The 13900-nt window shown below is 56.7% G+C and overlaps 1 protein-coding gene across 1 annotated transcript in view; it reads right to left on the bottom strand.

Moving 5' to 3' along the window:
- LONP1 (lon peptidase 1, mitochondrial) overlaps nt 1–13900 on the bottom strand; it is a 19822-nt gene that overhangs the window by 2305 nt on the left and 3617 nt on the right. Inside the window, 13 exon segments of the mRNA XM_006896369.1 lie at nt 102–242; nt 431–547; nt 622–744; nt 1116–1203; nt 2377–2555; nt 2642–2780; nt 5499–5719; nt 6527–6610; nt 7041–7170; nt 7358–7419; nt 8234–8465; nt 12000–12119; nt 12693–12781. Of these exon segments, the coding sequence (XP_006896431.1) occupies nt 102–242; nt 431–547; nt 622–744; nt 1116–1203; nt 2377–2555; nt 2642–2780; nt 5499–5719; nt 6527–6610; nt 7041–7170; nt 7358–7419; nt 8234–8465; nt 12000–12119; nt 12693–12781 (1725 nt within the window).

Raw genomic sequence — 13900 nt, 5'->3', positions numbered from 1 at the left:
GGATGGGGGGGGGTCAGGAGCAGGGGACGGGGGGTCAGGAGCAGGGATGGGGGGCCAGGAGCAGAGACACGGGAAGGGGCGCGCAGGCGTGGCTGGTTCACCTTCTCCACCTGCTTCTGCAGGTTGCGGACGCCGCTCTCCCGGCAGTACTGCTTGATGAGCAGGGTCAGCACGTCTGAGGACAGCCTGGCCTTGCTCTCATCCAGGCCACACAGGGCACGAGCCTGAGGCACCAGGTAGCGCTGCGGGGAAGCAGGTGGTGAGGGGCAGGCCTGAGATGCTGTGAGCAGAGGAGAGAGCAGAATACGGGGTCCGTGCCAAGGGGGTGGGCGCTGCTCCCAGGCAGCACGGGGACTGTGGCCACTGGGCACTCCACACATCCCATCCTCTGCTCCTGCCTGGCCTCTGCGCAGCGCTCGCCGGGCCTCACCTCAGCGATGGCCAGCTTCTCCTGGGCCACGTAGCCGGAAACGTTGATCATCTCCATGCGGTCCCGCAGCGGCTCAGGGATGGTGTCGGTGACATTGGCTGTGCAGATGAACAGCACCTGTGGGAACTCAGGGTTCTGAGCCTGCCCCGCCTCCGAGGACCCCCACCCTGAATCCTCAGCAGCCCCCGCACCTTGGATAAGTCCACAGGCACGTCCAGGTAGTGGTCCAGGAAGTTGGCGTTCTGCTCCGGGTCCAGCAGCTCAAGCAAAGCCGAGGAGGGGTCACCCTGGTAACCCCGGCCGATCTTGTCCACCTGTGGGGGCAGTGGGCAAGGATTATAGTGCGCACGAGACAGGCCCAGACCCCGCAGGCCGTGGGGTCAGAGCTGCACAGGGTCACACAGCAAGCCAGGTCACCAGCCTGAGGGCAGGGGCAGGTCCTGGAGGTGCATGGGGACTAAGGGTCCCCCCCTCCATCACTGAGACAGCTCAGCATGGTGCATGACCAGAGGACATGGACCTCATCTCTCATCGAGGAGAAGCGGGGCTTCCCACCCCGTCGCACTACCCACCTGCCACTGCTGAAGGTCAGGGGTTCCCATCCAGTCAGCCTCCCGTACCCCACTAGCATCCCACTCGCATCTATGACGACTGGGGGTTCCCTGCCCCTTCGGTGGCTCCGCACCTCGTCGATGAGGATCAGGGGGTTCTCTGTCTTGGTCTTCTTCAGACACTGGATGATCTTCCCCGGCATGGCCCCCACGTACGTGCGTCTGTAGGATAGGGCATGCCAGAGTCAGCACGCGGGCGCTCAGGACTGTGCTGTCTGGGCCCTGTGGCATCACAAGATGTGACAGGAGTCACTGCCATTTGCCCTCAGGATGGAGTTGAAGAGCAGAGCTTTGGCACCAGAACTCATCCAGAATTACTCAGGCAACAGAAATCAGGGGCACAGCAGGCACGGGGAGCAGAATGCAGGCCCTGGCCCTCAGCAGGGGCCCAAGCTCAGCTTGCTGATACAAATGAGGCCCGAGGCCCAGTGCTGTCCTGGGAGCCTTTCATTATGATCATTATGGTTCCATCCTTGTCCTTGTCAGGAGCCCAGGTGGACGTCAGCACAGAGTGCCCTCAGTGCCCTCCTGGCACCCCACCTTGGTTCTCTCAGTGAAGCATCCAACGTCAGAAATGGCATGTGAGCCAAGGTCCTCCATGTCCACGCTTGTTGGCCAGCCACCTTGGCCCACATCCCTTCACTGTGCTGCCCCAGCCCATGCCTTTAGGGAGAGGACAGCTCCTGGCCTTCTTTGCCAAGGCTAGCCCCCCCAGCCTCACCCCAGGCGCCCCTAGGCGCTCACCCCTCCAGCCTCGGGGTCTGGGCAGGGGAGGCAGAAGGCAGGGAAGAGAAGCAAGCTCCTAGGGACCCAGACACCAGGGAGCAGAGGCTGTGCGAGGCAGCAGCTCCCATTTGTCCACATGGTGGCCAGTACCCCAGGGGACCAGCACATGCCCCATGGACCTCACACCTGTCCCAGGAGACCCAACACACCTCCACGGCCAGGCTGCCCGGGCGAGCAGGGAGACAGACGCACGCATGTGCTGGGCCTCTGCTCTCACAGGGGGATCCCCACCCCAGCCCTCCTCCTAGCACTTCCAGAAACCTAAGCCCACCCTGGTCCCCACACGAGGCTGGGGTCTCCACTCCAAAAGGGTTTCACGTTAGTGGGACGTGCTGGAGCCAGTGTGTCAGGTGATGGCCTACGTTTAGTATGTGGACCCAGACAGGCCTGAGGTCAGGACCATGCTGAGGTCCATCAGGAACTTATTCCAGCATGAATAATCTGCTCCTTGAAACCACAACCACCACCACAGACTCGAGTCCCGATCCCAGAACTGGCAGGAGGCCGATGCAGCCTCAAGGGCAGATGTCCTCAGCATGGCCAGCCTACCTGTGCCCCTTAATCTCAGCCACGTCTGTCATGCCCCCGACACTGAAGCGGAAGTACTCGCGGTTCAGGGCGCGGGCGATGGAGCGGGCGATGCTGGTCTTGCCCACACCCGGGGGACCATAGAAGCAGAGGATCTTGCCCTGGGTGGAGCCACGGAGCTGGCTGACGGCGATGAACTCCTATGGGCAGAGGCTGCTTCAGGGCTGGGTGGACCAGAAACCCGCATGCCCTGCTCTGGGTGGGGCTACCGCCCCAGTGAGCTCACCAGGATGCGCTTCTTGACGTCCTCCATGCCGTAGTGGTCCTCCTCCAGCACGGCCTGGGCCCGCACCAGGTCCAGGTTCTCGTCGCTGTACTTGCCCCAGGGGATGGAGGTCAGCCAGTCCAGGTAGTTACGAGTGACGCTGCCACAGAGCAAAAGGGAGCCAGTGAGCGGAGCCCAGTGCTGACTGCGGACACGCTCCAAAGATGCTGCATCCCCCCCCCTGGGCCTGTGAACGCGGCCAGGGGACGGCAGGTGCCAGTGGATCAGGGCCCTGAGCGGTTAGCACGCGGTCAGCTTGGTTAGGCCACCGCTCCCAGGGCCCTGATACAATCACCTTCCATTTACACAGCGACCCCATGTACAGCGGCTCTGAAACCTGCCCTGTCCTGAACCAGTCTCACTGACTCCAAAACCCCATTACCCCAGTCACTCCATCTCATCTGGGGTCTTCTCAGCCCTAATCTCCGTTACCAAATCCACTGCCGAGTTGACTGATGCACGGTGGCCTCCATCCAGTTTCCGAAGCAGTAACCTTAGTCCTTGGAGTGGGACATCATTCTTGGGAGGATGGAGGGACAGCAACGGCAGAGGAAGACCCCAGATGAGATGGACTGACTCAGTGACAGGCGTAATGGAGGAAGGTGTGTCAGACAGTTAAGGTTAGCTCAGGGCAGAGCAGGGTTCAGAGCTGTTGTACACAGAGCCGCCATGAATTGCAAGAGACTTGATGGCAGATAACAGTAACAACAGTCTCACAGGAGGAGACTGCCTGCTTTGCTCCCACAAAGTGGTGGGCAGATTTGAACTGCTGACCTTTCGGTTAGCAGCTAAATACCTAACTGTGCCACCAGAGCTCCTTTCTATGCGTTCGTGAGGCAGGATTTGTGTGGGATGTATCTCCAATCACCTTAGAGGAGGACATAACCCAAGCCTCGCCCCTACTCTGTAGTCAGAAGGATCTGATGTGCGCCTGACATTGTTAGTGGATTTCTGGCAAGGCTCTCCCTGCTCTGGGGCCCATGCTGACCCTCCAGCTTGCCGCCCGACCCTGTCAACCTCCTCAATCAGAAGCCATTTTCTAAAGAGAAATGCTTCTGCAGAGAACCCCAAGTAAGACAGTGGGAATACTGAGAGAGGTTCTGGAGAGAAAGGTGAGGAGGAGCCTTGTAGACTGGCTCTCAGGTCTGCCTGGTGTCAGGCACTGAGGGAGGGCAGCCTACACTGTCAAGGGAGGGGCCACAATGCCCAGGATCGCCACCTTGGGATCAAGGACCTCGGGGACGCCGTAACGGGTACATTTCTACAGCTGTCACGATGAGAAAGCATAAAGGATGTGGCTGGCTGGTCCTGCTTTTGTTAAGTCAAAGCAGTGAAAGACGAGCCAGAGTTTAGCCCCAATGCAAACACCACATCAGAGACCTCAACGGAGCCATGTGTGCCCACGAAGCAAGCCCTGATTCTTCTGGTAACAGATCCGTTACTGCTAGAAACCAAGGCCAGAGTGGCCAGATTCCACCCCCAGTGGGTGTCCAGCTTCCAGTGGTGCCTGAAGTTAAAGGAGGGCACTGACTGGGAAGTGATGGGCTCCTCCTGCCGCCGGGCCAGGGGAGGGAGGGAGCGGCTGTCATGTCTGCTGTGCTGATCTCAGTTACCAAGGAACAATGAGACTGACGTAGAAAACAGGTAAGGAAGAGGATGTGTGCAATACAGGCAACCCTAGGCGACCGGTCATACCAATGGGCCTTGTGATTAAAGGCAATGGAAAACAACAACTCAAGCCCGGTCTGATTCTGAAAGGCCTGGACCCTGCGGGAATGAAGCGTAGGGCCAGCCCACCCGCCAAGAACCATTACTAACTGAGGACTTCTGGAGGGTTTGGACTATGATCAGGGAACCAAATGGGCTCTGAGACATGAGCTCTGGAATGGGGGGTGGAAGGTAGATACGACAGTGAACAGGACTGTTTAAAGAGGAAGAGACCTGGAGTGTTTGGGAGGATTTTCCCCCTTTGTCACCCAGGACAAGGCCGCAGGAAGCCACTGCAGTTTTCTGGGTGGCTTGCAAAGCAGCCAGAACGGAGACAGGGCACAGGCAGGGGCTTTGAGAGCATGTAGTTTTTGTTTGAAGCACGGACGAGAGCCAGATGGCCCTGGTTCATGGACGAGAGCCAGATGGCCCTGGTTCACGTCTCTGTTACCATCTCTTGGCTTAGAGATATGAGCTGATATGACCTCCCTGTGCAATGAGGTGTTCATCTAACAAGATGACAGCCCAGCCACACAGAGGTGACGAAGACCACACATCCTGCTGAGCTGAGCTGGGTTCTGCAGCCCTGACCCTGGTGGTACAGCGGTTTAAGTGCTCTGCTGCTGAGAGGTAGCGGTTCTGACTCACTGGTCACCTGGTTCTAGGAAAATTCATGAACTTGGAGACCCTCCAGGGGAGCTCTCGTCTGCGAGTCAGGATCAAGCTGATGGCCCGGCTATGCCTGGAGGTGATGCCACATGGGAACACCTGTTACGTTACCGAGATGGGATCGGTGCAGGGTGGGACTTAAGGCCATCACTTCAGGGACAGAAGAGAAAAAAAATCAGGCACAAAGGAACAAGCGCCAGGGGAGAGAGAGATGAAGAAAAGCAGGGATGCTGAGAACATTCCAGAGGTTGCGATGAGGACCTTCAGGGAGTGAGAGGAGAGCAAGCGCGTGCCCTGGATTCAGACCTCAGGCCTCCTGAGCTGGGAGACACACTTCTGCCCACTGAACCGCCCCTTTCTCCACGAGGACACTGAGGCACACACTCCCTGCGCTAGAGGGACCCACCCTCCTGATGACAAGATCGGTGTCCCCGCCCCTCACTTGAACTCGGAGGAGTGGTTGTCCAGCAGGCCCAGCTTGCTCAGCTCCTCGTCCACCACTTCCATGACGTGCTTGGGGACCACCAGGTCCTTGAGGCGTTCGCGGAACTTCTCCTCGATGGCGTCCTTGTCGTCCTTCTCCAGGCCCAGCTCCTTCTTGATGATCTTCAGCTGCTCCTGCAGGAGGTACTTGCGGTGCGTCTGCTTGATCTTCTCCTCCACCTGCAGGGCGCGGGGCTGTGGTCAGGCCCAGGGCGGGCGGAGCGGGCGCCTGGCCCACAGGGCGGTCAGCCGGTCTCAGGCCCCCGCTGCCCCAGGGAGTGTGGGGAAGAGGAATGCACACAAAGCCTTTTGCTCCTTCCACTTTGAACCAGAGCTTCCTGATGTGGGGGAAGGCACACCAGGCCGCAAACCAGCTGCTGTCGCATGGCCCCCACTTAGGGCAGCCCGTGGACAATGGGAGGAAGCCTCCCAGTCCTGCCATCCCTGCTGTCAGCTGTGACCCAGAGAGCTTCACTAGCTGGTTTTTCCGATTCAATCGCCAGGCCTTTCTTCCTAGCCTGTCTCAGTCTGACAGCTCTGCTAAAATTTACTCAGCGTCCTAGCAACACATAAGCCTGTACCAATGACTGGACAGCGGCTGACACAGGTGTGAACTTGAACCTGGGCCTCCCACACGCAGACAAGACTCCTACCACTGCGCTACCACGGACCCACACGTTTTCAGCAGTGCAGCAAAGCATGACGCACCTTGCAGTGGGGAGCTACTGGCCAGCATGTCTGTGATCATGAGCACCTGCAGGTACACGCAGTCCACAGGCGTGCCCAGGATGGGGCGGACCCCAAACCCCAGAGTGGGTTGCTGCTTCCCAGCACCTGACCTTCTCACCGCTGCTCCCAGGCTGGGAAGGATGGATCTTTCTGCCTCGGGACAGGAGAGTCCTGGGCTGGGACGTGGGGCTCTGGTTTCCATCTCCCACCTTGGTGGCAGTGTGACGGTGACGCAGGGCCCCGGCTGCCTGTGCTTACCTCCCGGCCCAGGCGCTGCTGCAGCTTGCTCAGCTCAAACTCCTTCTTGAGCAGGGACAGGGCCTTATACAGTCGGTTGAGGATCTGCCGAGAACAGGCGGTGGGAGAGGATGGTCACAGCCTGGCACCTGCCAGTGATGGGGTGAGGGGGAGATGGCAGCCCCCCGGGAGCCATGTCAGTGAGCAGGGTCTCTGGAGAGCCTCCAGGCCAAGCCTCACAGATGCAGAAACATCAGCACTGTCACACCTGTGGGTTCTAGAAGTGTAGACTACAAGCTACAAGCGGACAGTGATGTTCAGAGAGGGCTGCTGGGACAGCCCAAGGCAGGACTCAACCTCAACAACAAGGACTCTGCGGGTTTGCATGACACAGGTGAAGACAACCAGGAGGACAGATACAGAGACGGCCCAAGCCACACGGAGCTCCTGCACGTCACAGCAAGGACTGCGTGTAGGCGCTGGGGGGCTGGCAGGTGCCTGGCATGCGTGCTGGGATCCTGGCACGTGCACTCACATTGGTCTCTTCCAGGACATCCTGTAGCTCGTGGGACTCGGCTCCAGTCAATGCGGCGCCCATGTCACTCAGGTAGATGGGGTTGTCCACCACGCGATGGCCTGTCTGCATCACCTGCAGCACTGACTCTCTGGAAGGGATGAGACGATGCTGTGACAGCCAGGCCTCCCCAAGCCTTCTGCCTTCAGGGGTGCTGGGGACTTCTACTCCTCTTTCCCCATTCAGTGCATGGCACCCCCAGGAGCCAAAGCCCCATGATTAGGGTCAACAGCTGTCCCTCTCAGCAAAGGCCCAGAGGCTGTACCCAGGAGGCTGACCTGTAGAGTGGGTTCAAGGCAATGATGTCCCGTATGGTCTTCACAATCTCAGCAGTCAGGGCCTACGAGGAAGGGGCCTGTCACCATGCCCAGCCTTGGCATGGCTGAGAGGGCCGCACAGACAGTCGTTACAGGCTGTCAGGTCAGAAGGGACTTGTCGGGCTGTTCGTTGCACAGGAGGAGGCTGCCCATCTTTCTACGGAGCCACTGGTGGAGTGAGACCGCCTGGCCTCGGGCTGGCAGCACAACTCCTCACCAAACCACGGCAGCTCCCTTCAGACCCGCTGATGTAGGCGTCACTGACGCAACCCTGAATCAGCCACGCTGTGAACGACACCTGCACCCTGCTCTATCCTGACCATCTCTGCCACACTCGAGCTCTCCATCAGAGACCCTGTGTCACCCCATCTCACTGAGCGTCCCCCCCTCCTTCGCAGACCTCTATGTTTCTCTGTGACTATTCCAATCTCAGGGCATCACTCTGAGTGCTACAGCCATCAGGGCACCTCCCTGTTCACAGGGTTTTCAAGGCCTGTAATTTCAGAAGCGGAGAGTCAGTCTTGCTCCCTAGTATGTCTGAAATCTGGAAGCTCCGCTGCAGTCCCCATCTCCTGGGTTGGGTGGGAAGGGCCAGCACAGAGGCAGTCTCTGCTGTGGACCTGATCCGAGCTGGGTCTGGGTTCAAATCCAGCCTCCTCCATAGGCAACTCCGGCCACATCCTTTCCCTTTCTGTTCCCAGGTCCCTTAGAAGCCAGTCATTCAACAAGGGCACCCTCCCTGCGGGGCCTCTGTGCTGTGATGAGAAGGACTGGGGCAACCAGAGCTCTGTGGGACTTTGTGATTGTTCAGGGAGTGTCACCCCCGCACTGACTTACTTTCATCTCCTCTGTGACCTGGAAGTCCTCGTGGGTGACATTCTCGACTTCGACCATCAGCACCTCCTGAGGGGTGCTCAGGCCTGGCTCCACCCCCACCTCCGCCTGGCTCCTGGCACTCCCGTCATCCTCGGCCTCCTTCCTGCCCCGCTTCAGCTTCCTCCGGGCCTTCTGCTTGTTCTCGGCCTCTGGCTCCTCGGGCTCCACCTCCAGCTGTCTGTTGATGCGAATCCTGAAGGCAGGAACAGAGTGGAGGGAACGCGCTGGGGCTGCAGTGTGCCAACCTCCAGCCAGGCGTCCCGTGATGCCATGTTTGAGGTCTGGGCCAAACCCCATGCCACTGGGCACAACAACCTTGGGGCCTTGAGCTGTTGACTCGGAGCTCCAAGGCCAGCAACCGCCCAGCTGTTCCTGCACTCCAGCCGGGCTCACTCCTGCCTCTGCCCTCGGGCGTCCTGAGACAGAAGTTAAGCGCAATGGCCCACTTCTGAATTTTCCATAACCACTGTGGCTGTTTCTGGGACCCTGTCCCCATGTCACTGTGGCCGTGCATGGGCCCATCTCTGGGTCTCTGCGTCCAAGTCGAGCTCCTCTCAGCAGAGAATCACAAGGCACCTTCTCCTAGAGGCCCTCCCTGGTCTCCTCGTGTAAAGTGGGTATCACAAACACACACACTGGAGTCCTGCCTGGACACACCTGAGAAGGCCACCAAAGTTACCACTGATCCAATCAGCTTCTGAGGCCCCCCCAGCATCCCTCCATCAAGCTTCTGAGACCATGAACCTTTCTAGGAAGAGAGTGCCCCTTTCTCCTGTGGACCAGCTGGTAGATTCGAACTGCCAACCTTTCGGTTGGTGTCCCAATACCTAACACACTGCACTACCAGGGCTTCTCTACCAGAACAACAGTTGTTGTTGTGTGCCGCCACGTGAGGAGGGACTCAGAGCTGACCCTCCAGCGGGTTTTCAGAAGCTGTATATTGCACATGAGGAGACTGCAGCACCTTTCCCCAGGGGAGCAACCTATGGATTCAAAGTCTAAGAACTCAGGAGCTAGAAAAAGAACAGAATAACCCGAGATAGAATCCTCAAGGACTCGACACTCATCCCTGAAGTCATCGTGCATTAAATAACAGCTTAGCCTCATTAAGGAAGTTTGCATTAAGCATTACCCCTTTAAAGGATTATGTGTATGTGGTAAACTGAACGACAGCAGCTCAACAGGACAGATGACCAGCCTAGGGACAGCGGGCTTAAACGACGCTGGGGGTGTGGAGAAGGTTGTGCGAGCAGAGCCACAGCCTACGGCCCTGAACTGGGAACTGTCGACGTGCTCTGTGTTCTGTTTCGTATATTTTTCACCAAAGTCAGCACTTAATTGCAGAATGGGGACTGTAGTGGTGTAGTACGTAAGACATCAGGCAGCTAGCTAACAGGCTGGCAGTTCAAACCCACCAGCTGCTCCATGGGAGAACACTGGATGGTCTCCTCCTGTAAAAACATACAGCCTCAGAAACCCAAAGGCGGGTTCTGTGAGGCAGCATCGACTCGATGACGGAGAAGAGTGAACAGACACAGAGACGCTGGGGAAGAGGGACGCTGTGAGAGGCTCCTTGGAAACACCATGCTGGGGTCACTGGCCGATCCAGCTTCTGGAGCCGCAGGACAAGAAGTGTCTGCTCATTCAAGTTCCCTACCCGTCTCATGTGGCATTTTCATCAGCCCTAAGAAACCAGGCCGGGAGCCCCCTTGACCCATTCACTGCTGTAACCAGCCTGTGACTTCTGTCTACCCCATCGGGGTGTGGGCTCTGTGAGGACAACCTCCTCTGCAGCTGCTGGGTGCCAAAGGCATTCAAACCTCTCAGATCTGTCATCCAAGGGTAAGGACGGTGTGTGCTGCAGGGGCACAGGACTAGCCCGGAATGGCCAGGACGCAGCTCAGAGTCCAGCTGGTGCAGGCCTTCTGCCACGCTCAGGTGTGCACAGAAGGGAGGTTGGCCTCGGGGCCCAGCAGGGGTCACCAACAGGACCTACCAGCTTAGAGTTCTGGGGCAGCGCTGTCATTATTGTTCCTACCCTCAGCAGTGTCTCGCTGTGGTCAGCGTTGTTTCACTGTGGTAAGGGGACACAGATCCTCCCAGGAGAGAGAGAAGCCCTTGTACTTTAGAAACTCGAATGTGAGCAGATGAGGCGGTGTGAAGATGACCACTTAGCAGAGTCTGGGGGACAGTAGGAGTCAACGTGTGACACAGTCCACTATTCCCCTCAATGTGTTCTAGGGGGATCACACAGACAAGAATAAGTTCTGGGAGCCAGAAAGGATGGAAACGCGAGTCCACACTCCAACTGCAGAGCGGCCTTTTGAACCGTTAACCACACACACAGAAGCCCCAGGTGGCATGGACGCTAAGCACGCAGCCTTCACCTGAAGGCCTGGCAGCTGGCAGCCACCCAGAGGCTCCTGGGGAAGGCCGAGCAATCTGCTTCTGAAAGGCCTTGACCTTCCTATGGAGAGGTTCCACTCTGAACACACGGTGGGAACGGACCAACGTCCGCTAACTGCACTGACCACACACAATTCCCCATCAGAAGGGTGGAGGCGGGTTCAGTTTCCACATGCACTTGACCGTGAACTCTTCTGTGAAAGACTCTAAACCTGACCTCACCTGGAAAGAAACTCCCTTAGTTTCTCCATCAACCTCAACCCTCCACTGATCTTGCCATTTCTCATTAACCAACCAGCCTCCACCACGCTAACTCTGACCCCAGTGACCCTGTGTCAGAGGGGACCTGTGCCCGCAGGGTTTCGAAAGCTGACTTCTGGCAAGCAGGTCGCCGCACTTTCCCTGAGATACTTCTGAGAGGACTTGAACCTCTAACCTTTCAGTTAGCAGATGAGCACATTCACCCTCTGCACCCCTAAACCTGACAGAGTTACACAGTAATGATGCAATCGGGCTTATGAGTGCTGTGTGTGAAGGAGGGGGAAACACGTCTGTAGTTCGGTCCCAAGGAGCCAACCCTGCCTCACGGTGACTCGATGAGGCACTAAATGAAAGCCTGCCCCACCTCTGCCCCACTATCTGCGGGGCTGCCCACTGCTGCGGCTGCTGCATCAGTCCACCTCACCCTCTCTGAGCCTCTCTACCTGCTGTTTGTAAGGGACCTGCCCCTCCTGATGACACGCCCGCGTGAGACAGCCTGGCCATCCTCCCTTCTAACCCGACACCTGAGGAGGAAATCCGCTTGGTTATGTGAAAACCGCAAGCTGACAAGCTATGTGTGTCACACGGCCTGCAGGCAAGTATCTGCACGGGCCCAGGAGAACCACACTCAGCAGGACGCTGGATGCTCAGAGGTGCGGCCGGAGGGGACTGGCGACTTCCTGTGCTGCTGTGACACTGGTCTGACCAGCAACCCGCAGCCCATCAAGCAAGGCCGCCGGGTGCATGCGCGCAGCTGCAAATGGAAAGGCTGAGGGCTGAGTCCACCCGGAGTCATGAACGACCGAAGGAGAATCAGTACGATCTGTGATCTTTCATTCATGATATTTCCGCAACCAATGATCAAAGAGCAGTAAGCTGGAGACCTCCAGGAGGAGCTGCCAGGGGCTGGGAGCCAAATTCAGAGGGAAAGCACAGTGGGTGGTGCAGGGCGCACTGTCCACAGAGGCGGCCGGCCCACACATCACTACAAAGATCTCTGAAATGCCATTTCCTGTTTCTTGAGCCCTCAGGCCAGCACCCTGCCCAGTGGCACACTCACCTCCTGTGGCCCATGACGATCATGCGTAGCTTGTCCCCGAGGTCCTGCATCTCGTGGATCTGGACAAACGTCCCTGTTTGGTAGACCTCGTCAAGGCTCTCGACCACATCAGACTCATTGCTGGGGGAGCAGAACACACAGGGGTGTCTGTGCCTGTGCCAAGGCTTGTGAAGGTTGATTGGGGAAAAGTGGGGGAGACAAGAGGCGTCCTGACAGGCTACCATGGAGCACCAAGAGCAGCTGTCTCGGTGCTGGGTGGCCTGTGGGTGTCGGCCAGCTGAAGGTCAGAGTGGCAGGAGCACTGGCCAGGGTGGAGTCAATTCTAACTCCCCCAACCCCCCACCACGGAATCTGTTGGAAATGGGCCTTCAGAATTGCAAACAGAACTGACTTCTGCTGGGGGCCAAGCGTTTGGCCTGGCTAGCTTCTCTCTGAAGGGCATGCACAAGTGCACCATGGTACTTAGGGTCCCCAGGTTATCCTCCCTGGTCCCCCCAGAGCATGGTCCTTCTCTTGTGCTCTAAGCCGAAATTCAGCCCAGGCTGAAGGGACAAGTTAGGCTCATGGCCTTGACCCCAACAGGTGGTGCCTGATCTCTTCTGGGCAAAGGGTCCAAGCTCCTCCTCAGAGCGGAGTCTCTGGTGGGTTACCTGCCAGGGTAATGTGGATGAAGATGGGGGGAAGGCTACTCACTTGTCATCTCTCTTCAGAAAGACACCGGCGTAGGGCTGGGCAAGACGAACCTTCCTTCTTAGCAGCTCAACCAGCTTCTTGTTTTTGACCTAGTGAGACAACAACCCAGAGTGAAACGTGGGGCGCTGTGCTGTCAGCAGCTCTGGTGTTACTCTCTGGAGGTAGACTAATCTCACCTAGGCACAAACCAGCATGGGGCGGGGGGGAACCCCTAACCAGAAGAGAAAGGCAGAGGGGCTGGAGGAGGAGACACAGGACTGAGGAAGACGGTGCCGATTGCTGCGCACCTCAGCATGTTCCCCCTTTCTTGTGGAGACGGGGGCGCCATGGAGAACACAAACCTACTGCTTGGAGATAACATTAAACCAAAACTATCCCTGAAGGCTCATTTAAACCAAACGCCAACTGGAAAAGCACATCTGCCTCAAGCACTGTACTCTTTTGGAGAACTCTCTCTATGGGATGAAATTAACTGGGGCAACTCAAGAGGACAAATGGGAAACATGGGGGCGAGTGAGTACGTAGGGAGCAGAGGATGAGAATGGCCGCAGGACTGAACTAGTGTCTGAACTGTACACAGGAAGGGCGGAAGTGGGCATATTCTGTGGTGTATATTCTCAACAAGAAAATTAAACACGTAACAGCAAAGCAGATAGCCAGCACAAGAAGTGGACTCATTTCAGCCAAGATCCATTTGAGATCAGTAATGATATCCCTTGTTCCACAGCCTCTTCTGAATTCAGCTTGAATTTCTGCAAGTTCTCTATGTACTATTCCAACTTTTTTTAATAATTTTCAGCAATTTTCTATGCTTATGATATTAAAGATAAACAAAGTAATGCACAATTTTTTTTTATAATATAATGGATTTTCCACGACCATGAACTACAACTCATAAATATGCAGCAAACATGTTGTTCAGTAGGAGTTGCTAGATTAGAGAAAATATTTTGTTTTCCCAGTGTTTTTTCCCTTGGTTTGGATTACCTGAACGGATCATAACCATTATTGTCATCAAGGAATGCTTCAAGTTGCAATAGAAATCAAAACAAAAAATAACTTCTGATGATTGCATTCTTGAGACCATGGACTTGAGGGCCATGAAATGTATTGCATTTGCATCACAACTAGCCCCAATTTGGAATGAATCTTTTGTCATTAGGAAGATTTCTTGGTCTATTAGGATTATACTTAGATATATTTTTTTT

The sequence above is a fragment of the Elephantulus edwardii genome, unplaced genomic scaffold, assembly GCF_000299155.1.
Source record: "Elephantulus edwardii isolate Elephantulus edwardi_28Jun2011 unplaced genomic scaffold, EleEdw1.0 scaffold00185, whole genome shotgun sequence".
NCBI lineage: Eukaryota > Metazoa > Chordata > Mammalia > Macroscelidea > Macroscelididae > Elephantulus > Elephantulus edwardii.
Note: the sequence above shows the minus strand (reverse complement) of the source record. Positions and strands in the feature narration are given on the sequence as shown.